The following is a 27,820-nucleotide window of genomic DNA, read 5'->3' on the forward strand; positions in this document are numbered from 1 at the left end:
TCATTACCGAGGCTGGCTCAAGCCCCCAGGGAAGGCAGCTTGTGATGACAATACCCAGCTTCTCCCTGTAAAGCAATTCATTAGGCAAAGGAGAACAGCTGGGGCAGGCACGTGCAGGTCTGAAGAGGGCCCGCCCCACTGGGACCTCTGGCTCAAGACTCTCCGGTTGGTAAGAGAGGGACCCACCCCAAGCCACGACAGCTGTAGAGTCCTCAGGGGACACTCCACGTTTAATCATTGCTCCTTAAGCTCAAGGAAGGCATTTGATTGAGAATTTAAACTAATGGCACTCCAGCTTGCTAGAGGTTATATCAGGCATCTGATAGGGGCTTGATGACATTTTTATCTTGTTCTAGCGTACTGGAGTTAATGAGGCACTTAGATCTTGTCACAGAGCTCTGGCCCAGCTATATTACATTCGATATATACAGACCCTGCAAGGCTGCGGTGACTAGGAATGCAAAAAAGGAATGCAATTGATCTCTGTAAAGGCCTCGTATTCAGAAGAGGAGGAACTGTTTCCGGGAAGCTGAGAAAACAACAACAGGTTCTTCTCTAAAGAAACCATAGAAATCTCAGCTAGTAAGATTGCTGAATTTGCTAAGAAAATGAGGGTCGGACCTACTTCTGAGTAAACAATGACAGGGTTGTGCTGTAGGATTAATTTACATTAATTTATATCCATGTGCATCCCAGTTAATCTCTGCTAAGTGCTATATGCCACAGCTGAACATCACATGGGAAGCCATTAGGAATCAAGCATTTCCACATACTTTGCATAGCTTACTTAATCAAATGAGGTTGTCCTAAGTTTTTCCCAGGAAACTAGGAGGGGGCAGAAGGGAAGATGTATTAAAACAGAGCTACATGAAGTGCTCTTTTTTCTAGAAAATAGGTGCCAGAGCTCACCATCAACTTCTTCCTTGTTCTCTTAGAATGGCACTGGTGCCCATCTGAAAGGTGCCAGAACTGAGCTCCTGTAAGTTCCAGCTGAAAAAAGCCCCTTGCTACATGATTGTTTAAATAACTACAGTTGTGACTGCAATGCATCGGGGTCCAACAAGTTCTGTGTTCAGAATGATTCTTTTGAAATTCTGGACACATTCAAATCTTCTAAGAAAGTTAGTATTATGCTAAAGAATACTACATTGGCATTTGGAGCTGAACTGGTTGTCTGCCTTGGTTGGCACCCAATGCTTCAAGATTATTTGCTTTTTGTCATTAAAAACTAAAGTAGGAAATAAAAATGTAGGCAGGGATTTGAAAAAGGCAGGTTACATATTATATTGCTACTTATTTGCAAATTTCCTGTTTGCCTTGTCAAGTATTACACATGTTGCACAGATGGTAAATTGAAGTAAGGAGCACAGCTTACACAAGGCATATTGCAAGTCCATGATAGAGGCAGGTGTTAAACCCAGACCCAAGTCCAGTGGGCAAGGAATTGGACAACACCAGCTGTCTCACCTTATAATTACAAGCTGTCTTATCTTATAAGTTTATAATCACAACTTAGTAAAATGTAAGTCTTCTACTTTTGAAAATTATAATGTAAAAATTAAGTTGCAAGTTTATTTATCTATATATACCCTGCAGTATGATATAAAGAAGCAAGTGTGACAAAGGATGATAGTTGATTCCTAGTTCAAGATAGAAGTTTTTCCAATGTGGAAAAGTTGTACAGTGGAACCTCGGTTTTCGAGCGTAATCCCTTCCGGAAGTCCATTCGACCTCCGAAACGTTCAAAAACCAAGGTTTGACTGTAGTCCTATCTTGGTCAAAATAAGCCAGGCCTGAATTAAACATACAGTGGTACCTCAGGTTAAGTACTTAATTCGTTCTGGAGGTCCATACTTAACCTGAAACTGTTCTTAACCTGAAGAACCACTTTAGCTAATGGGGCCTCCTGCTGCCACCGCGCCGCCAGAGCACGATTTCTGTTCTCATCCTGAAGCAAAGTGGAGTTAGTGGAGTCTGTAACCTGAAGCATATGTAACCTGAAGTGTATGTAACCCGAGGTACCACTGTATTGTTGATGGTGAAGTATGTAAACTTTTGAAAACTAAAAAACATTTTTTTAAAAAGGCCAAGCCTGCTTTCAGACACAGACTCCATATTCTAAGTTTCTAACACTTTAGAAACAGTCTGGTGTATGTGTACCAATAACTTCATTAAATAAAACAGTACAAAATATTTGAGCATGTTCGCATGTTACATTCAATTAGTGTACAATCTGTGTACACAAATAGTTTTTTAAATAATGCAGCAGAGCACAGTCTGTGTACACAATAGTTTAGCTGTACAGAACATGTGTAGAGATAATTGGTACCCTTGTTCAGTGAAATGTGTGAACAAGCCTAGAGAGACATGCACACAACAGCCAACTGTTACAATTTGCCAGGTGTTTGTTTTCTATCCTGCCCATAGTGGCAAACCAATTAGTTTAGATCATGGCTTATTATTATTATTATTATTATTATTATTATTAAATTTATATGCCACCCTTCCTCTGTAGATCTCAAGGTGGTTGACAACATAAAAATACAAAATAAACAGCAATGTGTGCAAATCTAGACAGAGGGACACTCAAGAACTAGAAACTTCCCATGAATTTGTATAAAGTTGGGTTTGCAAGACTCAGATGAAGTGTGCTTATCTATATATTTAAGGTCAAGTGCATGCACATATCAGATTTTGATAGCTATTTAAATATAATTGCACTCAGTATAAATGGGGAACCGTGCCCTTGTAATTCCAGAAGATGCCACGCAAGTGCCACAGGCTTTAAAGTTAGCATCCACTTACATGAACAAAAGGAAGTGAGCTATCGAACAGTCCTTTGTACCCAAACACTTCCCGAAAAGGCTTTATTTTAAGTTTTCATTCTCCACAGTCTGAATCTGTTTGGCAGGCATATATATCAGAAGTGCTGGAACCGGCTCACATTCTGGGTATTTGACAAGTGAATGAGACATTCCACAAAGATATCATGAATAATCTTCCAGTGTCTGAAATGCATTTTGCTATACCAAATACCTAATAGTCCATATACTAAAAGACAAGCCACACAAAAATGCCTTTGTCAAAAAAAATCTACAGCTTATCAAACTACTTTACTTGAAGTAAAGAGAGTAAACAAGAAATACCTGGCACATTTATTGACATTTAAAAGAATACTCTCTCTTTGCCCCCACACCTCTTCCTATGGGCAACAAAAAGTCATCAACAGCTGGAGATTATTAGGATGTAATTAACTGCCTCAAAAGAAATAGTTAATCTAGAAACGCTGGTGAGGCAGGTAAAGACAGTGTTTATTATGGTACATGCAACTAATCTGTACATATGCACAGCACTATCATTTATAATATTGTTAGTCGACTGCTCCACATTTTAGCATGAAGCAGCTATCTGTCCATTTCCCTTTCCTTCCAAACAAATACTGGATAATTCACTCACTTATTCATTAGCTAAGAGCAAGAAGGAAAGAGAGAGAGAGAGGGTGAGTGACCAATATCTAAGCTCAATTTCCATCCCAATTATTACAACCTAATCTCTTGGTGAGTTAATGCAAAGCGAAGGATGAACACTACACTGCCACTAGTAGCAAAGTGTGTTCCTTCCCCAAGAGAGGCCTGTAAAACAGGACAGTCACTGACAGCAGTACAATTACTGACACAGATACAGACTTTATGGACATGTTTATATCCGCTGTAAATCCACACTCTCTCTCCACTCCGATTCACAAGTCATAAAGAAATTGCAGATAATGAAAAAGTTGGTGAAATTTACAGCATGTCGGAAACCTCAGACAGCCAGAAGAAATTAAAGAGCTGACTGGGGATAAATCACACAGGTACAATTAAAACTTCCCATAGCTCCTTCACTTCTAAAACTGGCATACAATCCAATAGCGATGATAAAAAGTTGAGGTCATGATCTGTGAACTGCAGATAGTTAAGAATATTACATGTCAAAATTAGCCCATTCAAGGGTCTTGTGTGCATCCTAATTTTAAATTGGTATTTGGGTGGCTCTTTTTAGAAACTGAAATACTCACACATAAAAAACAAAAAAACAAAACAGTGAGTAAACAAGCCAAGCTGCGTGATGAGCAGCAAAGACAAAGGTGAATGTCTTGTTCCTCTGCATGTGAACAGCACACGAGTGTGTGTCAAAAGAGACCTAGAATGATCAAAAAGAATGAAGTATGAAAAAAAAATATATCCCAGGCTGAGCACTGGGGTGAGTGCCTGTGAGGTCTAACATACATCTAGGAGTGCTGGAAACCTAAGTACTCTCCATAGCTGATTAGTTTCTCAGAAGCCTACAGCAGGGTGCCCAAACTTTTTTCAAAGAGGGCCAGATTTGATGAAGTGAACACGCGTGAGGGCCGACCAAAGTTGTTGAGCTTTTTTAGGGATTTTACCCTAGGACATATACTACCACGGGGGCCGAATTAAATTGACCAGCAGTCTAGATTGGGTCCCTGAAATGGACTTTGGGCCCCTGAAACAGATTCTGGACATGCCTGGCCCACAGTGCAGTCTATTTCCTTGCAAAAGCTGTTCCCAGCTAGCAACTGCAGGCTGGGAAAGTGCTGCTGTACTCAGGTCCTGCTTTTGTAGGCTTCCTACCAGCAACAACTTGATCTAGCAGCAGCTTCTTATTTCTTCTTACTACTAAATTATTTCTAGATTCCCACAACTATGTGTGGAAAGTAGGACTACAATCTTCTACCATCTCTCTGTGCTCTGATCCCATGTATACATACATGGAAATTTCTCTTGAAATGTGTAGGCAAGAGACCGATGTATATGTTTCCATGCCCCCAAGCCAATGAAGCCACGGCCTGCTACCAGAGACTTAAAAGGAGAAACCTGAAGTTTATATTGTTTGCCACATTACATACACATTTTGGAGTCAATATATCTTATCTGAGTACCAGATGAAACACAAGAAGCAAACCATAGAACCTGCAGAACATCCATGTTCATTCCAAAAGAAGCCAGCATCTTGGCAACAACACAACACAAAATAAGTACTGTACATGGGTTGGATGCACACTAAATTAGTTTAAATAAATGGAATGCAAGTCAAATCGTGACTAATTTGTTTTACGGATTTCAATGGGCCCCATGTTCAACTAACTTAGTCAGGATGCAACCCCATGTGGGCTTCTAGAATTCTCTTTCATGGCATACTAGCAAGCCACACCTTCCATACACAAAAGCCTACATAAACACAGTTATCAAGTTACAGGAGAACTTCCAAGCCCTCTGTTCATCATAAAGCACTCCCACTTTCAAACCAATGTCGAAATGCCAGCTTGTTATTTTCCTTGGAGACTAGGTATCAAACAGTAAGTAAGTTCTACAGTTTACGCAGTTACATGACCATGGTAGCAAAACATGGTAGCAAAACAAAACCAAAAACCAACAACTCTGAATTTTGATGTGGTTTATGATACTTTGTGCATATCAGGGAATACAAAATTAATATCAGATGAATTCATTAAGTGTAGGACAATCATAAAATATTTTAAAGTAAAATTTTACATGGTTGTCTAATCATTGCTGCAAATTATTTTAGCTAAAGTAATTCTGACTACATTCAAGAACAGATGGTAGCTTTGTATTTAATAAAGCCAATTCTCCGAGGTGAAACCAGCTCTTTCTGAACCATTGCTCTGCATATCACAACTGTTCTATTATTTAAACTTGAGGTTTGGTTGTATTTTATGCTGTACTACACAAATAGCAATAGTGGTACCTCGGGTTACAGGCGCTTCAGGTTACAGACTCTGCTAACCCAGAAAGACCTCCAGAACGACTTAAGTTCTTAACCCGAGGTACCACTGTACAAAAAATGCAGATCACCAGTCAAGTTCTAAATAGCTACACAATGTTGTATAAACTACTCGTCCAGATCAGTGGTTGTTAACCAGGGGGCTGCAGAGTTATCCCAAGGCGCAACATTTTTAAAAAGCATCATAAAACAAGAGATCAATACAAAATATAAACCAACTGTATTATACAGAAACAGCAGCCTGGATGCATTAAAATCATGCGGGACAGATTCTTCCATGGATCTCAGGATCTGCAGGAATCTTCCAGTCAGCAGGAGCCTCTTCAGCCCTGGCTTATGGAAAGGCTGGCCTTTCCTTCCAGACAGAAGTGATTGTGAGCCTGGGTAGTACCCTATGTGCCTGGCTTCTCTTCCATCCATTGGTATTTGCACAGCATGGCAGTGTTTTTGCTCCTCCTCTGAGGTGGGATGATGAAAATCAGAGGGGCTCTAGCAGGGCCGCCCCGTGATTTGGCGGGCAGCTTTTGAGTGCTGGAAAATGAAATATGCCAAGCACAATAGAAAGCTGTGGCAAGCTGAAGAAGCAACCCAGGGTCAATCCCCAGCATCTTCAAGTAGGACTGGGAGAAACCTATGGAGAGTTGCTCTCAGTCAATGTAGGCTAGACAACTCTGTCTTTGATGGACGAATGAGCTGTCTCAGTATAAGGCACCTTGCTATGTTCCCTACTGGTGCTGAGCTCATCCTTGGACCACACGATGGAATGGTAGTGCCTCTGAGATTGTACAGAGTGCCTGCACCCCAAATCAGAGGCTTTTATACCTATTGTTGCAGAGGGGAAGAGCTAAGCCTCCATGGTAAGTCCCAGATTCAGTCCTTGCCATCTCCACATTGGGAGAATGTCTCCTGCATGATACCCTGGAGAGTCCCCAATGCTACATTATGGCATGTTCAGCTAGATGAACATGGAGGGCAACACTAGAAAGTTTCAGAACCTATGACCCTGCTACATTTATCCATACATCTGATGGGAGGGTATAAGAAAGTTCTACATATGATCCTAGCAGGTTGTTTTTTAATGCAACGTAGACACAAGGTTCTTCTAGTCACACTCTGCTGCTTTCTGGAACAACTGATTTTAGCCATTTGCTCCCCGCCCTGCCCTAAATATACAAGTCTCAGCTTTGTCTTCACCCTCAAATTATTTTCTCAACACAATGAGCCTAACAGGGACTAGATAACTGGCTGCATTCCTGATGCTGCCTGTAGAGTGCAACTGGCTATCCGTGATCTAAAAAAATGTATCTGATCTGTTATTATGGCTCACCTAAAACTGTATGGCTGTATGGAAGCTATCAGTTGGTTGGCAGCCATCTCAATCAAGCATTACATACCTCTCAATAAGATCCAGCAATGGAATTTACTCCATCTCATGTACTGGAGTAGTCTAGGACCTAAACCAGGAATGCTCAGACTCTTGCACTCACTCTGTTCCAGATAGTTTGGGGAATAGAACCACACCTTACTACACAAAGTGACCACCTTATGACAGGTGAAACCCCACAATAGCATGACCAGAGTGGGAAGTGGGGAATGAGGAGAGAGAAGGGAGGCAGAATGTTGATCACAGTCTGCTGATGGACTAGAGACTAATATTCGGTGGCCTGGTCCCATCCCATCAGAAAAGCCACCAACAATCTTGACAGTGCTGAGCTTGTTGCAACATTGGTGCTATCAATGTAGAACAGCTTTAGCCAGCCAGATGCCCTCAGAGTTTTGGCACCATCTTAGTATAGGTATGCCCCAGGCCTTACAAGGCCAACACTGCATTTGAACCATGCTTATATAGAGGTAGCACTAACATTGCATGTGCGTTGTAACCATTTTTTATGAGCAATTTTTCAGTGCATAAACTAGGGGTCAGCAACCTTTTTCAGCCATGGGCCGGTCCACCATCCCTCAGACCATGTGGTGGGCCGGACTATATTTTGAAGAAAAAAATGAACGAATTCCTATGCCCCACAAATAACCCAGAAATGCATTTTAAATAAAAGCACACGTTCTACTCATGCAAAAACACCAGGCAGGCCCTGCAAATAACCCAGAGATGCATTTTAAATAAAAGGACACATTCTACTCATGTAAAAACACGCTGATTCCAGGACCGTCCGCGGGCCGGATTTAGAAGGCGATTGGGCCGCATCTGGCCCACGGGCCTTAGGTTGCCTACCCCTGGCATAGACTGTTACCGACAGATATCTGCCTTTGCAGAACAGAGCTTCTCTAATTTTTTCCTTTTTAGCATACCTCAAGTATAATCTGACAGAACTACCAGAGACCCAGCAAAAGTGCTTGGGGGGCTGGATTTTGCCTGTGGACAGCTAGCCGGCCAGCATTCTTGATGTGTATCAGGTTGACATACCCAAGAGGCCTTTTTGTGATGGCTTCTACAGAATGTCTTCTCTCATGAGGCCTGTTTATTCCCTTCTCTTGCTACCAAGTTGTAGGAGATGAATTGTCTTCTCTCTGCTATTGCTATTTGTTTTAGGATTTTTAGTGTTTTTATTTTGTAAGCCAGCGGGAGAACTTTATTGAAAGGTGGTATATAAATGCTATGTAAAGAGTTATGATCCTCCAAACAAGTTATTTAATGGTAACATTTGAATAATCAAATCTCATCTCATCTTATTAAACTATTCATGAGCTTCAGGCACCTGAATGCAATCACTCTGCTTAATCCTTTGCACGAATGAACAAACCAGGAAGATGCATTTAACTGTGATTTCATATTATATATAAACCAGGAAACTATGGTTAATGGCTGCTGAACAAGCCAGGATATGGAAGCCATAACTTAAAAGTTCTGTCCTATCCTGTCTTTCTACAGCTTCCTGAATCAGATGTTAACAAGAAATCATGGTTTAATCTGCTCTCTGGCTTGGGCAAAGGGAGGAACAAAGCAGTTGGAGGTAGGTGTCTGAAGCTTGTGCATATCTCTGCTTATTAAACTAAGATTTGATTGTGCCATTACCTAACTGTACAGAGGATCCTAATGAGCAGGATAGTACCACAATAAGTTACAAACTAAGTTACTAAGGTAATTTTCTTATGGCTTGCTTTCGGTGGTCATATACAATACGCAGGAACATTCTAAATGTCAGAGCAGCAAAGAAAGGCAACAGTTTTATAATGAGAAATATTAGTACATGGAACTATAAATTTATAGCTTAAAAACCAATTGAACTCCAGAATTACCTAAATAAATTGTCTCCTCAGCAAAATATCAAATCTAATCTCAAGAGAGAGCAGTGACTGACCATGAAAATTATAACGCCTAAACCTGCAAACTGCTAATGAATAATAAAAAAAAGTCAGTAGAAATTTCTCTATCAACCTTTCCACAAAAATAAGGGACCATCAACATTACTACATGGAGACAATCTTTCTGATATCATTTTTCAGTACAATATAATAATTCAGTGATTAACACTCCCACCGCGCAAAAGAACTCAATCCAAATCTAAAAAGCTACAAAAACATCACGGAGAACCAATTATCTCTAGGTAGCATTTTGCTGCCACCTAGAGGATACTGAAAGATAGCTTTTGTTGTGACTCTCATAAACTGATTCCAATAATTATTTATTTCAGCGCCTGCCAACCTAGCAGTTCGAAAGCACCTCCGTGTGCAAGTAGATAAATAGGGACCGCTTACCAGCGGGAAGGTAAACGGCGTTTCCGTGTGCGGCTCTGGCTCACCAGATGCAGCTTTGTCACGCTGGCCACGTGACCCGGAAGTGTCTCCGGACAGCGCTGGCCCCTGGCCTCTTGAGTGAGATGGGCGCACAACCCCAGAGTCTGTCAAGACTGGCCCGTACGGGCAGGGGCACCTTTACCTTTACCTTACTTAATCCTAATAGAGTAATTTCATCTTCAAGTAAGAAGTGTTCCAAAGTACTCTGAATTCATACTTCAGTTATCTTATGGGGTTACTATTACAAAACATCAGAAAGGTTCACAGAAGAAACAGGAGAAACATCCCACCTAAATCATTGAGGCACACAATCGTTGTAGGAACCCAGCAACTGCTTGTAGAGATATTCTACTACTGATGCAGCCACGCCAAACTCTTAATTTTTCAGGAGACTAACAGCGCAATATCATACATGCTTGGCTATTGTATTATTTCTCACAAGTGAAATATTGAATATGTTCTTACTGAATATGTAAAGTTTGGCTCTATAAGAAAATTAAGCAACAGACCTACAGTTTTTAAACATAATACACCTTAGCAACTATCTACTTACATTCGTCTAGTCCCAGTTGGTATGCTAGATTCTGCAGACCTCTCACTTTCTCCATTAGATTAGCTGTGGTGAGACTCCCCAACTCTTAAAAAAGAAGAAGTGTGGCTTAAGATGTGCCATGAAATAAATTCCTAGCAAAGACTCTTCATGTTGCTTCTTTAGTATCGTCACTATTCTATTATACAAAATGTATTTGGCACACCATTGTCCAAATATGTCTAAGGTTACAGCTCTTCTCTTTCTTTTTCACATAGTGTTGCTCTAGTCCATTTAATTGGCTACAAACTGCTCTCGCCACATCCTTAAGCTTAGCTTGCATGACTAGAGCTGGTTTAAAGACTATGTAGACAAAAAATTGTTATAGATATACAAATCCAACATCCAGTCCTACATCTAGCCTGATCTGAAGCATCTATGTAAGACGCTTATTGAAGAAAAATTAAAAATGCCCTGCAACCTGCTGGTGAAGTATGTGTAACAAATTTAATAATACTGTAGTAATAATTAACCATGAAATTTAAAATGGTTATACAGAAAAATTGAAACATATACTTCAAAGAAGGGTTTTATCACTCCCAGAATGTTGTATCATCATCATCAACAACAACTACTACTATTCTGGAAACTAGTATTACATACAGAAATTCACTAGTGGTTTAATACTCGTGTGTATTTCAAGGACTTGGAGAATACCTTGCATGATGTTCTCCAAGTCCTTGAAATACACATCTTGCATGATGTTCTCCAAGTCTGAGGTTCAATGAATGGATCCAGAATCACAGATACATGATGAACATTGGCTGGTCACACCCTTGGCCAAAGCCTTTAATCTTCCCTTCAAGCTTTCCCTCCCAGCATGGAAAGGTCTGCTGTGAATGAGGTGTGTGCAGGGACACTGGGGTGGGCTTATGTGTGCACCCCTGTCCCCCCCATCACAATCTTTTGCCCACATACATTCAGATGAATGCTTGAGAAGAGCTTAAAAAGATAAAAAACAAATATTTAACTATTTGTGTAGTTTTAAAGACAAACTATACTGGGCTTGTTAATTCCAGTCATTTGAAGTGCTCAAACACTGACAGGAACTCACCTTTTAACATGTCAATATCATCATTTTCTAATTCAGCCATCCATTTGGGAGGAGAACTGGTGATGGGCTATTTAAAAAAAAATACACACACATATATAGAAAAATTGTGATTACCTGTGTCTTTGATAAACAGAAACTGGGAAATATTTCTAATATCTGGAACCAGCTGATAGAAAATAGGCTCAGCTGCCAAATTGCATAAAATTCCACTCTACTTTGATACAGAGCATGTGTTTTCTATGGGGCTTACTCTCAGGTAAGTGGAATTAAGGTTGCAGTATTAGTTGTAGAGTTTTTGAATAACCACACACATTTTTTATTTTACCATTTACCATTGCTGAGGCTGTCAGAATGAAGGAAGGAGCCAGAAACCCTTCTATCATGCCGGAATACAAAACCAGATCAAAATCTACTCCCCAACAGCATTTTGCATTACATAGCAATTGTTAATTACATTGGAGTTTAGCTGCTGGAAGCAGAACTGGAAGCAGAACGAAGCTAATTTTTCTTTGAAAAACAGGATCAAAATGTAAATAAGAAATATTAGCAAATATTGTTTTTGCAAAATATTCCCATTGTAAGCATAGAAGTACAATTCAAATAAGATTATATCAGCACTGGCACATGCAGACTACACAGAATCACCAGTCAAGTTCTAAATAGCTACACAATGTTGTATAAACTACAAAAAAATACTACAATTTTAATGTAGCAGACAGAACAAAACTCAGCATGCAGTGTCCAGACACCAATAGATTCCTAACTGAGAAGTATGAAAATTATTACATTTTACATTTCCATGACACTTACATAGAATATAACTATCATCAACCACTTTATGACCCACTGGTCAGATTCCTATTTTATGACACCCTAAAAATCCAGCCTTTTTTTTTTAAAGTTCTCATGGTTGCAAATATTAAAAAAAATATAATGCAAAACTTGCTTTTCTAAAAAAATAAAAGAAGCAGGCTGAAAAAAAGACATAAAGTATCATGAGTTTAAGAGATCGATTTTTATTTTTTTTAAAAAAAAGGAGTTTCAAAAAAGGCCATTTCAGTTGTCCTTGAATATGGCAGGTTGCTAAGCTTCCAGTGAAGAAACACAACCAAAATTTGCAAGTTGCAGAGATAGCCCAAGACACTTTGGTGCCTCAGGCAGAGAAGGCCAACAACTCCACAAAACAGTGTAAAAACTATAATAAGTGAAAAACATACCAATTTGCTCTACTTTAATGGAGACCTAAAATCTGCTGGTTTACTCTGGCTAATGGATGGGTCAGCTCTGTCAAGTTAGCTACAACATCCAAGTCTAGAATTAGTTCTTAGTCAGCTTTTTGCATGAAATGGGATATCTTTGCCTGCTTGGGGAATATATCAGGTTTCTGAACAACACAGTGGGAATAACACTGGGAGATAAACTGGTGGGCCTAGGTGAATAATGGTTAGACTTAAGTCCTACTGAATTTATGGGGGCTTGCTTCTGAGCAGATATGTTTAGTATTGAATTGTCAATCCAAGTGAGAAATTACTTACACTTTTAAAAGAAGCTGCAAATTCAGCAACACCTGGTACTGGAGACAAAACAGAAGCAGTTACTGGACTACAACTTTCTCTACAACTTCAAGGGCAATTTATGATTTCTGTTGCTAACTCCACCAGTTAAATTGCTAGAGATATTCAGCATAAAATGATTATTCATTTGTACCATGTATTACTTCACATTCATGTTGAATTCTGTGACTGTGCAAATGCAACACTAATTATTTGCTTCTGTAACATTTGCAGCTCAGTAGTAATTTGAATGATTTCTCTTTGGTCCATCATCGAAACACACACCTGGAGCCCTTGAGTGTAATCCTATACACATATCCTGCACTTCTCTCTACTGAGAAGTAAAGTTCACAGTAAGTATGGCTTACTCCCAGCTAATTCTGCATAGGACTGCAGCCTTAAACTGGATTGGCTATAATAAAGTGCTTACTCACAATTAGCCAATATGTATTTTTAAAGCCACTTTGAAAACACAAATACTGAAAGGATAGAAAACACAATAGTTGAAATGTATTAGTTCAACTAAACATTTGTTATGTTTGCTAAACAAAAGTGTATGAGCATGCCTATGTAAATGAATGTGCATGTGCACAGAAGCGACTGGCACAGTACCAGGCAACTGCCCTCCCAACAGCAGTGCTGTTGCTGCTAACTGGGGCAGTGTGAGAGTAAGACACAGTAGTGATAGGGGCTACACAAGCAAAACAGTGGGAGTTCTGGACTGGATCTGCCAACATGCCCACACAGCCCCAACTTGCTGCCGCCATGTCCATGTAACCAGGAATGATGCTACTATTGGGAGCTATTGAGTACCACTCTATGGTGCATTTTTGAAGACTGTTCTGAGACAGGTTTATGTTCAACATGCAGACACTGTCAGTAACATCCTAACAGCAGGTTGTAAGTCAGAGCAATAGCACAGTCGCCAAAGATCCTCCATGCCTTTTCACATTTCCCACTTGAGTGCAACTTACATTGTTCAGGCCAGAGGTCCGGTGAAGCCCGGTCCAACTTTTCAAAGCTCAGCAGGGAGGCTTCCAAGTCTGTGCCTAGAAGAACAACCAAAATACTTCCAATCATTGTGGGACTCAAAGCCAAGACTGAGATTACGAGTTTCATGATCTACTGACTGAGCCTGATATCACTGGGACCGTGGGCATTCAAGACACGAGGCACACTGCCACTGTTCTATGCCTCTTTAGAGCCTGACTGGATGAACAGAGCATCAAATGTGAATATAAACCCTAACAGTTATTTCCAGATCTGAGGAAAAAGTCTGAGGAATTCGCTTAAGTAGCATTTCAGCTCTAACTGGAGCAGGTTTTCTGAGGATTAAAGTTACCCGCTGTATTCAGTGAGCATAGTTCCCATGCGACAGCTTCGGTCCACCCTATGCACATGTACTCATAATAATTTAATAATAATAATTAGTTATTTATACCCCGCCCACCCAGTGAGAGACAAGCAAGTGGACACAAATTATAGTATTAATATGCCAGTGGAAGAGAGACTCGCAAAACTGGAAAAACCTTCACCTTCTCCTCACCACCACCTCTTACCTTCCGTTGAGACCGCCATTTTGGCCCCTCACGTGACACCCGGCCGCCTGCACGCGGGAACCTAAACATATGACGCTTCCTTTTCGAACGAGCCAACCTTGCTCCGCCCCCTCCCTCCTGCACTCCTCCCACTAGGTCGTAATTTAGGAGAGAGAGAGAGAGAGAGAGCAGGGATGTGGGGGGGGGAAGAGCCATCCAATCAGATTCCGTCTAGAGGGGGCGTTGACGGCAACGTAGCCAATCGGAACCCGGAGCTGAAGGGGCGGGTCCGAGCCAGGTTCCAGCACTATCCCATTGGCTTGCTCAGGGAGAAAGGGGAGGAGAAAACGTCGGGACTCCTGTTTCCATTGGCCAAGCTCAAAGCTCGGGCGGGGTTCGATCGTTGAGCTGGAGGTGGGCGGGGTGCCTTTTGGCAGGTGGTCGCTGGCAGAATGGCGGCGGTGACGGCGGCTCGGGGGTCTCAGGGAGGGCGGCGCCTCTGGCTCGGGGTGAGACTGCATGCTGGAGGGGGAGCGGCCCCGAAAGAGACTTTTCCTCTTGGGGGTTTCGGGTCCGCGGGAGGCGGGAAGCGGGAGATCTTGTCCCTTCCTCCATTTCACCTGCCCTCCTGAATACTCCCAAGCACACATACGGGCGAGCGGGCAGGGGGATAATTTACACCCCCCTGGAATAGCCCCTGGAGCGGGATCGACTCTCGTCCCACCACACTCGCTCCGCCCCCCTTGCAAAAGGCGATGAAATCTGGCTGGCGAAGGGGATCGCTTCGCAGGAGCCAGCGAATTTCAGCCTTGAGTGGGTGGACGCGCTTGCTTTTTCACGTGCGAAGCGAGGGTACACTCGGGATTTCTGAAAGGCGAAGGTGCAGTCGCTCCCCTTTGCTTTCAGTTATCCCTGAGTGTGCATAAGCCGCCTCAGGACATCGCAAAGCGTGTTGTAGGATCAGACCGGGATCCATGCGGGCAGGAGCCCTTTGCAAGAAGAATCCCACGGAAAACTGGCTGGTGGGCTTATCTTCTGCCCACCTTGCTTTAGATTGTACTTTTCCAAAGTCTAAAGCACTGTTGAATGTATGCAGTGCACGCTGGTCTATGCCTATTTACCTGGAGGCTAGTTCTGCTAAATTCCTCCGTGGTAAGTGTGCATAGCCGCCTTGAACACACACCGCTCTGTGATTATGGGGCCAAGTACATGCAGGGATCCGTTCATATATGACAGTTCAACTCTCTAATTGCCTTGCAGAGTATTTGCTTGTTTATTTGTCAATTGCAACCCTGGGGCAACCCCAAAGCGACTTACAACCCGAGTAAACCTGTCTCAGTACAGAATTAACATATGTGTTGTTGATCTTAATTAACCACAAGTTGTGTTTGAAATGACTACTGAATTGGTTACTGCCCTCTACAAGTGTGTGACATGCTATAATTCCAAATGAAATGCACAATAGAAAATCTTGCAGGTTCCTTACTACAGTCTCATCTATGAAGCTTGAAAGAGACAGTGCAGAAGTTTGGAGAAGGGGAAGGAGCCATAAACCTTTTTGGCTTTCTTTGACAAATGGATACAGGGCCCTCGGCGGGAGTTCATGCAGGGGGGTACAGCTGTATCAGGCCCAGACTTTGAGTTCCTTTAAACATAAAATAATCTCTTGCCTTTGTAGAACAAAAGCAAAATGTTCAAGGAACGTTTGAAGGAATTGCTTTGTGAGATAGGAGCCTGCTCACTCATTGGCTAAAAGCTCTGAAAGGTAGGAAGAGCTGTGATTAATGAGTGCTATGGAGAAACGTAGTCGTACAAACCCAAGGGAATATTTGCAAATGGCTTAAAAGTAGATAGGAAGTTCCTTCTCCTGACAATTTTGAAGGAGCTTCCTGCAGCCAATCCGAATCCGTGCCTTGGTTTCCGAACATTTTGGAAGTCGAATGGATTCCGTTTGACTTCTGAAGTACCACTGTATATCCATATCTCAGGTGAGTATGAATTGTGGTTGAGAAGCTATGGATTATGTTGTCATCATATTTATTATGGACTTTTTAATTTACAATTTAAAAGATTTCAGATGAACAAAATAAAGTGAGAAAAAGGAAAAGAAAAGGTGCATAAAATACAAAAACCCCTATAATTCTATACATATATAACACAAAGGTCTATAAATGAAATTATTATTCCAATACATATACATTTATTTATAACCTACTATATTTTTATAAATGCTTTCCAAATAACAATATTTGTCTATATGCAGTCTATGTCTATAAGCTCTCCATTTGTATTTTGCAATAGTTGTCATCTCTTCTATCAATATCAGTATTTTAGCAGTAGTGAGGGTGCAGAGAATCTATTTATGTTGACCAGTTGTCAAATTCCAAGTCGTAGATAGATAATTTAAAATAATATTATCCTCTGACAATGCTAGCTTTCCCCCTCAAAGGTAATATTTATACAGTCTAGTACTTTCCCCCGAAACCTCATAAGCATAAATGTATGTTTCAAATAAGAATTATTCTTATTACATCTCATATTTATCATGAATGTCTAAAAACTGAAGGCTTGCATGGATTGAAACAAGCTTCTCTACCCTTTCCTTTTGGGTGGGATTCAACTAATGAGTTTCATCAGCAGAAGCTCTGGGCAAGGACTTTCCTTCCCGTACACCACTCGATGCCACCTGAAATTGGCTTGTGGAGGGGGGAGGGGTTCAAGAGAACTCCTGCAACAGTGCACAGGGGAGCAGAGGGGGGATAATTTTGTCTGGCAAGCCAAAATGCTTGCCCTAACAGAACAATCACCGTAGCATGATGTTGAATTCCTTCCACAGAAATGCATCTTGCGCCTGCATTTGTGGGTTGTTCTCTGTCTGCAACTCAGGATTTGCTTGTCCTTTGTGTACAGGAATTGTAATGATCTGATACTGTACATAGTCTTACAAAAAAGTCTTCCTGTTACATCGTTTCTAAATATAATTTTGGGGGACTAGATATAGGAACATTTTGTCTTAAACATTTCATTCATCGTTCTAAAGGAAATGACTTCATAATCCATTCCCCGCAACCTAGATTTTTTCTATTTATTTAGGGAGAAAGCCAAAAGAAAAAAGAGACTTTGGGAAAAACAGAAAAACATTCTCCCCCGCCCCTGAATTTTCCCAGTCTTTTTTCAGGGCCTTCATTTCTCCATGTTTGTCAGGCATATTAATACTTATTTGTGGCCCCAGTTCAGTCTTTGGCGCTCTACTCCACCTGCAAAAGAGAACACAAATTTGCATATGACACAAAGCAATAGTAAATTATGGCAGTTTGAAAATGAATACGTCGACTGTTCCTGGCACAGCCTTGGGTGAATTTAGGGTAGCTGAATTTCTTCACAGAAAATTGTAGCTGTGCTGCTCAGTAAGTTCTGTGTTCCTGTTTTTTCCATCTTATAGATCCAGAGGAAGGCAAATTGGCATTTTTCATCCTCCTATTCATCTTCAGTGGTGAGTTGGTTTCTTCCAAAATAAAGTTTCAGTTGCAAGCATATTGGCTTTAAACAATCTCGTGGATTGCAAATTCTCAACCCACTTTTCTGGCAGTATTCATTAACTTTGGTTGCAGATAAATGTGGATAAATGACTGCAGCTCCGTGAAGAGAATTAGAGGGAGAGAAAGGAAAAAAGAATTGATACTTAATCCTTATGTTAAGTATGTGGAAGAGTTTAGCTTGATTGGTATTTCAGCATTCAGGTAAACTCTGGCACTGACCAACCCTTTGTATTCTGCAGCCAACAACCAAGCTGTTCATTGATGGCAAATTTGTTGATTCCAAAAGTAATGAATGGATTGATATTCACAACCCAGTAAGTAAACTTCCTTTTTCTTTTGTGCTTCTCTTCTTTGAGGCAGGAAAGGGTTGGATTGTGCAGTTGACCAGTGTAAGAAGGAAGGGGCACTCAGGAGCAACACTTTAAAATGGAATTGCTTAAGTAGTCTGAATTCCAAAGCTGTCTTTAGCTTGAAATTTAAAACGTCTTTCTGCATGAGCTGTCATGTGGTCCAGTTTTTCACCGACAGAGGAATAAAGTTGTTTGGCTGGAACTTAAAGCAGTTACCTTAGAGCAGTGACAAGGACATGTGGTCCTCTGGATGTCGCTGAACTACAACTCCCATCATCCCTGACTATTGACCATTCTGACTGGGGCTGATGAGAGTTGACAGTAACATCCAGAAGGCTATGAGTTCCCCATCCCTGGCTTAAGATTTCAGACACTAAGTGTAGGTACATAATCACTGACATTATTTTGCTTAATGTACTCCTGAGTCCTCCTAGTGGGGCAAACTACAACGGATTTTATGTGGAGGCTAGTCTGGCAACTTTAAAGCCGTGTGTCCCTGTGGTGATATCGCCCCTTTTAAGACTGGTTTGTGGGAATGGGTTAGAACCTCAAAAATAATGAGCTTGCATACAGATGTCTCCTGTTAAGGCTTCAAGGACAGTGTCACAAGGTACAGTAAGTGGGGTGGAAGAGGTAAACACCAATGGTCTAAGTTCCCATAAAACCTGGATTGGTGGGATCTCTCCACAGCCAGCCAGCGGTCAGCATTTACTTGGGCTTTTGACAGCATCTTGCTCAGACTATTGAGATTTAAATGTAAGCGTTTATGTTAATTAGCTGAAGTTTGTGCTCAATGTTTTCTTACTTTCTGAGCTATTTTAATCTGTGTAATTATTGGGAGTTTTTCTCTCTTGTAGAGTTTTGTTCTAGTAAAGTCGACCAAGGCAGATTGGGCCCAGTTAGCGGACCCCCAACAGTCTGTGTATGATTTAATGAAATTTGGTCTGGTCTGATTTCCTGAACCCTTTAATTTTCACCACGTTTTTCAGAGCAAGGGTCATCTACCACAGTCCCTAAAATAAATCCCTGATTGTCAGGCATGAGTTCATGTGCTGTTAGCAAAGCATGCTGCATTCCCTTTTCCTCCCCTGCAGACCTATTCAGAGACCTATTCAGAGAGCTGAGACTCAAAAGTTTGCCATTCACCCCCATCTTGGATTCTCAAGGAATCCCATTTCTATATATTAGAGATGATACCCTTCCTTGATTAGTGCCTTCAAAGAAGAAGGTTCATAATTGGGTAAGCATTTTCTGTTTGCACAGGACATGCAAGTCTGTTGCAGCAGATTTGGAGCCATTTCACTTATTGTTTCCGGGTTCTGGTTGTCCCAACCCTTGTAATGGGTATTGAGTGGGTATTGTGCAAAGAAATAATAAAATTCCATCCCAGCTGTAATGGACTGCAGGAATGGCCACAGCATTCTACCACTCCCTGCACGTCAGGGGTCAGGATTGCTCTGTTTATCATGAATTTAAGGCCGTAAACTTAAATATCCTTACTTGAAAGAGTGACCCACTGAAATTGAGGTTGGGCTGGACTAGACTTTGCAGCTAGCTCCTAGAAGATAATAGTTGGCCCTGAAATTTAGCCACAATTTGTGGATTCCTATGTTAAGGCAATCCTGAGTCGGTGGCACATTTATAATGACCATTTTTGGGGTTTACTATTCTAACAGGCCACCAATGAAGTGGTTGGTCGTGTCCCCAAAGCTACACAAAGTGAGATGGAAGCAGCAGTGGCTTCGTGCAAGAAATCTCTACCGAGCTGGGCTGAGACATCCATTCTGAGTCGGCAACAAGTCTTCTTGCGATACCAACAGCTCATCAAAGACAATCTGGTGAGGAACTGGACTGACCAGATTGTGTGTGTTTTGAACAGTTATTTTTAAACTGTGGGTCCTGATAATGTTATTGATTTATTCTTGTAAAATGCTTTGTGGTGGGGAGGTTTCTTCAGTCAGGCGTTATACTAATTTTATTAAATAAATAAGTGCCCTTGGCTATAAAATGGGAATTAAGATAGCCTTCCCTACAAAATCGTTACAGAAATGAGCAAAATAATGTGTACAAGCCTCTTCTCACATTAAATAATTTTACCCTGTTCAGGAGGTGTATTATCTTGCTCTACATAGAGTTTGTAGGCTGCCTAGAAACAAGATGAAGTGGACTGTGGTCCTGAAAACCTATGCCAGAATAACATTGTTAGTCTTTAAGAATTTATTTATTTATTTATTTATTGCAAAAATGCATTTTATTCTCACTCTCAGTGGTCCAAATGACCCATCCACCAGCTGCGTACAGCCAGGAATAAGATGGGGGCAGGGTGGTGATTACTCATGTGCAGAGTGGCTTTTCCCTACTATTGCACTTGGCCTTCTGGTTCAGTAGATGAGCTTTATTTCCACCTTTGTTGAGTTTCCCTTTTCTCAGTTTCAGGAATTCTCATTACCTTTTCTTTTCTTTTTTTTAATCACCAGAAAGAAATTTCAAAACTGATCACCTTAGAGCAAGGGAAGACCCTGGCTGATGCTGAGGGAGATGTGTTTCGAGGCCTCCGTAAGCTGCCAGCACCTCTTGCTGTACATAGAAAATGGCTTTTCACGGGCTGAGGGAAGAGCAGAATACTTCTGAGTACTAGGCGTTCTAGGGCCTTGGGAGGATAGCCCCTTCTGTAACCTTTCAAGAAGGGATTCCGAATACTCTGTGAATTTTAAACAACACTTCTGCTTTTTTCGCTTTGTATATTTTGCTTTGTATATATAGAGTATATTCTGAAATGCTAAGCGCTTTGTTTTCCTTTCTGATATCTTTTTGATAATACTGACAGTATTCTTTTATGGTAGAATTATTATTATTATTATTATTATTATTATTATTATTTATTATTATTTCTTATTTGTACCCCACCCATCTGGCTGGGTTTCCCAGAGAGCCAGTGTGGTGTAGTGTTTAAGAGCGTGGACTCGTAACCTGGTGAACCGGGTTCGCTTCCCCGCTCCTCCACATGCAGCTGCTGGGTGACCTTGGGCTAGTCACACTTCTCTGAAGTCTCTCAGCCTCACTCACCTCACAGAGTGTTTGTTGTGGGGGAGGAAGGGAAAGGAGAATGTTAGCCGTTTTGAGACTCCTTCGGGTAGTGATAAAGCGGGATATCAAATCCAAACTCTTCTTCTTCTTCACTCTGGGCGGCTTTCAACAAAGATTAAAAATACATTAAAATGCCACACATTAAAAACTTCCCTGAACAGGTCTGCCTTCAGATGTCTTCTAAATGTTAGGTAGTTGTTTATCTCTTTGGCATCTGATGGGAAGGGCGTTCCACAAGACGGGCGCCACTACTGAGAAGGCCCTCTGTCTGGTTCCCTGTAGCTTTGCTTCTCGTAATGAGGGAACTGCCAGAAGGCCCTTGGTGCTGGACCTCAGCATCCGGGCAGAATGATGGGGGTGGAGACGCTCCTTCAGGTATACTGGGCTGAGGCCGTTTAGGGCTTTAAAGGTCAACACCAACACTTTGAATTGTTCTCAGAAACATACTGGGAGCCAATGTAGGTCTTAGCAGAGTTCCTGTCTCCATTTGGACATGAATCCACCTCACCCGTTAATTATCTGAATTGAAGTAATTCTCAAGCAGAATCCTATCCCTGTCGGAATGGGAAGTATTTCTGGATGGTAGTGAATGTATCGGTTATAGTGAAGGAGCTACAAAAGCTAGCCAGATCGTGAGGGCATTGGAAAGAGCATTTCCGGGGAGATTCGTAAACTGAGAAGTCCCTGTTCTTTGTTGCAGAGGTCGTTGAACATGCTTGTAGTGTGACATCCCTTATGCTGGGCGAGACCCTTCCCTCCATCACTAAAGATATGGACACTTACACCTACCGCTTGCCTCTGGGAGTGTGCGCAGGCATAGCACCTTTCAATTTCCCAGCCATGATTCCTCTCTGGATGTTTCCCATGGCCATGGTGTGCGGGAACACTTTCTTGATGAAGCCTTCCGAGCGGGTGCCGGGAGCCCTCATGTTTCTTGCAAAGCTGCTGCAGGATGCTGGAGCCCCCGATGGGACACTGAACATCATCCATGGACAACACGCAGGTAATTCCAGGGGAGGCTCGCCTGCCGCCATTCATTACAAAATGTTTAAGGCAAAAACATTCCTCTTATCCCAGGCCTTTGGCTAATTAAACAATCCATAAGCTGGGGAGGGGGTATTGCTTTTGTTTCTTACGGTGTTCTGCATTCTTGTGTTTTTGTATTGTAAACGGCCCTGTGTGACGATGTTTCTATTTTACTTAATATATGTAGGGAGAAATTTGGTTTATTTGTTTAGGTTATCGTTGTCACAGCACAAAGATGAAGCGCTCTTCGATGATGAGATATAATGAACAGTGTTTTGTTTTTCTTTTCTTTTTTCAGCCGTGAATTTTATTTGTGATCACCCTGATATCAAAGCAATCAGCTTTGTAGGATCTAATCAGGCTGGAGAATATATCTATGAAAGGGGTTCCAAGAACGGCAAGAGAGTGCAGGCCAATATGGTAAAACTCTGCAAAATGTACCACTTGACATCTCTGTTTATAGGATAGTTGTTGATGATCCTGGAAAAATCTATAATTTTAATGTCCTGAATTGTATTTCTGAAGTTTTGATGTTACAGTCGAAAACAACAAACTTCAAAGTCATTTTAAGCATGGTTAACACGAAACCTTTAAATACTCCATATATTAACACTTAATTATCTAGCAGAAGATCTCAAAAATGTAAAAAACTTTTTGTGACACCTTGCACCCTTTTTGGTTCTGATTTTACATTGGTGTAACAGCCACATTTTCCTTGAAGGTCTGGGACCATTTAAGCTGATGTTTACTGTTGCTTAATATATACATATATTCAGCTGCTTCTTCTTTTTTTTAAAAAAGTACATTTCATTCTAGGGAGCTAAGAACCATGGAGTAGTGATGCCGGATGCCAATAAGGAGAACACCCTGAATCAGTTGGTTGGAGCAGCTTTTGGAGCAGCTGGGCAACGTTGCATGGCATTATCCACAGCAGTCTTGGTGGGAGAGGCTCGGAATTGGTTGCCCGAACTGGTGGAGAGAGCCAAGAAGCTGCGAGTTAATGCAGGTGCCGATGCATTTGTTTTAATCCAATCCAAGTTCTGCAGATCTAGAAAAAGAATGGGCAACCTGTGGCCTCCCAGATGTTGTTGGGCTCCAGCTCCTATCATTCCTCACCATAGGTCATGCAGCAACACATGGAGAGCCACAGGTTGTCTAATCTAGAGCATTAGAATGTGTGTTGTTATGTGCTTGTTAAAGGCTCATTTTTGGAGCCGTGAAGATGATCAGTGCAACTTCTGTCCATTAAATTGTTTCTCTCAAGTGTCTAATAAATTTGCTGCTTTTTCGTAATGTAATAAGATCTCAGAACACTCATTGCATTTAACCTTATAATAAAAACCATGTTCACTTTATGGAACTTCACTGCCTTGTCACCAAAATTAAGAGTTGCATAGCTGGCTAGCTAATTACTTAGCTATGTTGAAAAGGATCAGAATATATGGCACTATTAAAATAAACCTGTGTCTAAAGGCTAAAGAGCACAGTTAGCCTTGGATGGGCTAAATATGTAGCAGTGTTACAAGGCTGCATCATGAGGACCATGTTTAATTTCCTATGTTGACATTGCTTGCTTTATTGCTTGATTTTTGTTAGGTGTTGAAAAAGAAGAGTTTAGGATTTGAGCAGGTTTTGTGTATTGTCATAGGAGACCAGCCTGGAGCAGATCTGGGGCCGCTGATCAGTCCCCAGGCCAAGGAGCGTGTCTGTCAACTGATTGACAGTGGAGCAAAGGAGGGGGCTAGCATCCTTCTTGATGGACGAAATATCAGAGTGAAAGGTTTTGAAAATGGCAACTTTGTTGGACCGACAATCCTTGCGAAGGTCAAGGTGAGCTGATGTACTGATCAGCAGGTGCAGATTAAAACACCTTAAAACTAAGGAAGACATGAACATTGAACCAGCATGTTCCAAGAGGTAGCCTTCCCTTTGGTCTTCAAAAGACTGGTGTTGGCCTACAGCTATATTTTATGCCATAGTGAAATGTTGCAAATGTCCTGATACCTGGCTATTGAAGTGAGCTGTGGCTAGAATGTGGAATGGTTGTCAAAAAGTGGTGAAGTTCAAGAATGATGCTTGGTGGATATATGGGAATCGATGGATAAGGAATAATAAAGGCTGGAATGCGGTGGAGATCCTTTCCCTGAATAAAAAAATGGCCCATTTTTGAATGCCTTAGATGTGACTGGCATTTGAACAATTGTGCAACATGGCATTTATTGGTGGTATCTGATGTTTCAGTGTGCCTTTCAAATGTTTATGTTTGCAAAGCATCTTGCAAGGGAATATGCTCTAAGATGGGATAAAATCTGTTTAATAAATGACTGGGGTCATTGTAGGGATCACAAGACTACAACACATTTTGCAACCTCACTTCATTCCGTCCTGCCAGTCCACTGTGAAGTTGTTGAGAGAAGAATCCATTTTTCCCCTCTTTCTATTGTTCATCTACATTTCTTGCCTACTGAGTATATTCAGACCTCACCATTCTTGCTTTTTGTTGGTTCCCTCCACAACCCCCTGCATTAGGTGGTGGTTCTTTTTTTGTACTTCTGCAAACCTTGGGTTCTCCCCTCCCAAGCTTAGTGATAGCCTCCTTCTTGTTTCTTAGTCTCCCCATCTGGTTACAATCCTGGCAGCAGTCACCATCCGAGTTCAATATTGGAGGGAGGGATGATAGCCTAGAGTGGTAGCCATTTCATCAAAAGGAACAGAAGGGTCCTTTGGGGTGATGACTTGTGAAGGAAAAGGATGTTTCTGTGTTAAGTGTCAGAAAAAAAGATTTCTGCAGAATCTGACATGCGGTACAATTAAAAGTTGCTTCTTTCTTGACAGCCCAATATGACCTGCTATAAGGAGGAAATCTTTGGACCAGTTCTAGTGGTTCTGGAAGCAGACAGTCTGAATGAAGCAATAGAAATAATCAATAAAAATCCTTATGGGAATGGAACAGCCATCTTTACCACCAATGGTGCCACTGCTCGGAAGTACTCTCACTTAGTAGATGTTGGGCAGGTATGTAAAGGTTGAGGTTCGTGCTGAACAGCTTAGGGTACTGTTTTAGCTCCATCATAGCTCCACGACAGAGCAGAAGCTCTACATCCAGACTGTCCCACATTCCATCTTTAGCATCTCTTAGTGAAAAGATGGATAGCAGGGTTGGGAAATTCCCTCTCCAACACTAAAGGTGCAAGAACCTTGTCCTCTTCCCTGTGTGGCCTTTCATACTGAGAGATCTCCATCTGAATGTAATGCACTTGCCCCATTTTCCCTTTGTGGAGCCATTTGCCATGCTACCAACGAGATACTGAGGGCTATTTTATTAATGAACCGAGGACCAAACTGATGCTGAATGCATTACTGCATTCAACATGCAAGTTTTTTAAAATGCAAAAGCTTTCTCTTTCTCTTCTTTTTTGGCCCTGAGGTTACAAAGTAAGAAACTGCTCAGTGCTTACCCAGTGAGACTACAGCAGAGCATTGATTTGAATCCAGGTTACCTTGAGCCTAGCCTGACTCTTTTTAGATTTATTTGTGCATTTTCTTTGATTTATAATAAAATTATCAATTTTGGCTTTGCTTTAGATTGGTGTAAATGTTCCAATTCCAGTGCCTTTGCCAATGTTCTCCTTCACTGGTTCTCGCGGGTCTTTCAGGGGGGACACCAATTTCTACGGCAAACAGGTAATCCATTACGGTTTTATAAACTTGTAAGAGATAGACAGAGGGAAGGCTTATCAGCATGCTGTATTTCTGACAAGAGAAAATGAGCAGGAACTTTCCAGGAACTGCAGCAAGCCAGGAGGAGCCAAGGAGGGAAGAAAAACTTGTAAGAGATAAACTTGTAAGAGATAGACAAAGGGAAGGCTTATCAGCATGCTGTATTTCTGACAAGAGAAAATGTGCAGGAAAATATATTTTGCCTTGTGGCAGGTGTGAAGAACCTATAGCACTCCAGATGTTGCTAGACGACAACTCTTAATTATTCCTGACCATGGGCCATGCTGCCTGGGGTTGATAAATTTGGAGTCCAACAAAGTCAAAAGGACTGCAGGTTCCCCTGCAGCCTTATAGTTAAAACTAAAACCAGCGACTCTGCAGCACAAACTGATATGAACATCTGACTCTTTGTCTCTTTCAGGGGGTACATTTCTACACACAGCTGAAGACAATCACTTCTCAGTGGAAGGAGGAAGATGCTACTGATGCCAAGCCTGCCGTCGTTATGCCAACCATGGGGAACTAAAGCACCTTGTTAAATATGCTCAAGATGCTGCTGAAAGTATTCTTCACCCACTGATGCAAGCTGCTCTTGGATATTCCCTGTTGCCATTGTTGCCCTAGAGATAACAAAGATTGCTTCATTTCAGGCTCTGCATTTAAAATCAAATTGGCCAGGGCCCTTTAACACAAAATTTAGATTTTTTTCATCTACATACTGGCTAACCCAAGGTATTTTCTTTAATTCTAGAGAAAATAATCTGTTGTGTGTAAACAGACAAAATCAGCTTCTCTTGTCCCACTCATGCAACCTAGTGCTGAGAACCCAGACTCTATTTTTCATGGGATGTTAGTGTTTAAGAATCAATTGCTGCAGTTACTGCTGTTTCTCTGTTCACAGCTGGTATGTCCTGCTGTCAGAATCTAATTCAGCTTTCCCCCGCAATAAACTTTGGATACTTCAGAGAAACAGATTTACTCATTACATGATTGAGCAGTAAATGTGCAGGTACTCAACTTTAATAAGTAGTCTCCAAGAATCTCACACACAGAAAATAGCTGTTGCAAAGAGACAGTGAAACCTTACCAGTGGGAGCTTTAGTTCCCATGATGCATGGAAACAGCATGCAAGCTGCTTTAAAACGGACAGATTTTCTACCTTAACACAGCAATGTGCCTATACGTTATTTATGCACTAAATATTTTTGGAACCAAAACATGTGTGATCTTTGCTTCTGGGGCTGCTAGACCATCATGGCATCAAAAATAATAAGCCTTCATAAAGATGCAATTGGTTCTATCAGTCTAGCTTTCAGGGGGCTATTACTTCCCATTGCACTAGTGCAAAGGAGAATTGTAGGTTCTAGGGCTATTTAAAGGCAGTCCTGTATAGTGGGAGTACATACAACTTGAGATGACATCTTGAACTGCACAGCAGTGTGATCTGCATAGGTTAGCTGTGAGTGATGCAGTCATGGGATGGGGAGGGATAAACTATGTGGCTTCATAGGGATGTTAAGTAGCATAAGAAAACTTGCTCAAAGTCCTTTCTTCCACTTTGAAACCATGCAGTGATTTTTTAAGTTGTCTAATGAAACAAATTGGACCCATTTGATATTCTGCCTTTTGTAACCAGCAAGCGCTTAAACTGAAAATGGTAATGAATAATTGAATTGATTAATACTCTGTATGTTGTGTCTTACGTTGGTGTTAATCATGAATAAATGGCTATTAAATTCAGAATCCTTCTGATTTTCTTCAGGAAAACAATCTAATAGCACAAATCCCCTTGAACCCATTCACTTC

General features: G+C 41.3%; 2 protein-coding genes across 4 annotated transcripts in view; one reads left to right on the forward strand and one right to left on the reverse strand.

The window, feature by feature from the left end:
• Positions 1-14,471, reverse strand: part of LIN52 (lin-52 DREAM MuvB core complex component) — a 43,176-nt gene extending 28,705 nt beyond the window's left edge. The window contains exons 1-5 of one of the 3 annotated variants that reach the window (XR_013837874.1): positions 14,314-14,469; positions 13,729-13,803; positions 12,737-12,774; positions 11,202-11,268; positions 10,112-10,195 (exon numbers count right to left, since the gene is read on the reverse strand). Coding sequence is in view for 1 of the 3 variants with exons in the window: in XM_079973101.1 (XP_079829227.1) it covers positions 10,112-10,195; positions 11,202-11,268; positions 12,737-12,774; positions 13,729-13,803; positions 14,314-14,332 (283 nt within the window). In the remaining 2 variants the exon portion in view is untranslated. Of the gene's footprint in view, positions 1-10,111; positions 10,196-11,201; positions 11,269-12,736; positions 12,775-13,728; positions 13,804-14,313 lie in introns of all 3 variants that reach the window. The other 2 variants (XR_013837875.1, XM_079973101.1) reach the window with 2 other exon arrangements.
• Positions 14,472-14,664: 193 nt separating this feature from the next.
• ALDH6A1 (aldehyde dehydrogenase 6 family member A1) lies at positions 14,665-27,757 on the forward strand. Its single transcript, XM_079972289.1, has 12 exons — positions 14,665-14,801; positions 17,735-17,785; positions 18,071-18,145; positions 19,858-20,019; positions 20,659-20,737; positions 21,969-22,271; positions 22,593-22,714; positions 23,111-23,300; positions 23,943-24,124; positions 25,130-25,309; positions 25,880-25,978; positions 26,436-27,757. The coding sequence occupies exons 1-12, from the start codon at positions 14,745-14,747 to the stop codon at positions 26,538-26,540; spliced, it is 1,605 nt and encodes a 534-aa protein (XP_079828415.1). The 5' UTR covers positions 14,665-14,744; the 3' UTR covers positions 26,541-27,757.
• Positions 27,758-27,820: the final 63 nt, after the last annotated feature.

Source organism: Podarcis cretensis, assembly GCF_951804945.1.
Source record: "Podarcis cretensis genome assembly, chromosome: 1".
Classification (NCBI taxonomy): domain Eukaryota; kingdom Metazoa; phylum Chordata; class Lepidosauria; order Squamata; family Lacertidae; genus Podarcis; species Podarcis cretensis.

Bases quoted from the DNA above. Each gene is read 5' to 3' on its own strand.
- ALDH6A1 (XM_079972289.1), top strand. From the start codon at position 14,745: ATGGCGGCGGTGACGGCGGCTCGGGGGTCTCAGGGAGGGCGGCGCCTC. The intron at 20,738-21,968 runs GTAAGCTGCCAG...TCTTTGTTGCAG, and splicing joins AGATGTGTTTCGAGGCCTCC to AGGTCGTTGAACATGCTTGT. The intron at 22,715-23,110 runs GTAAAACTCTGC...ATTTCATTCTAG, and splicing joins AGAGAGTGCAGGCCAATATG to GGAGCTAAGAACCATGGAGT.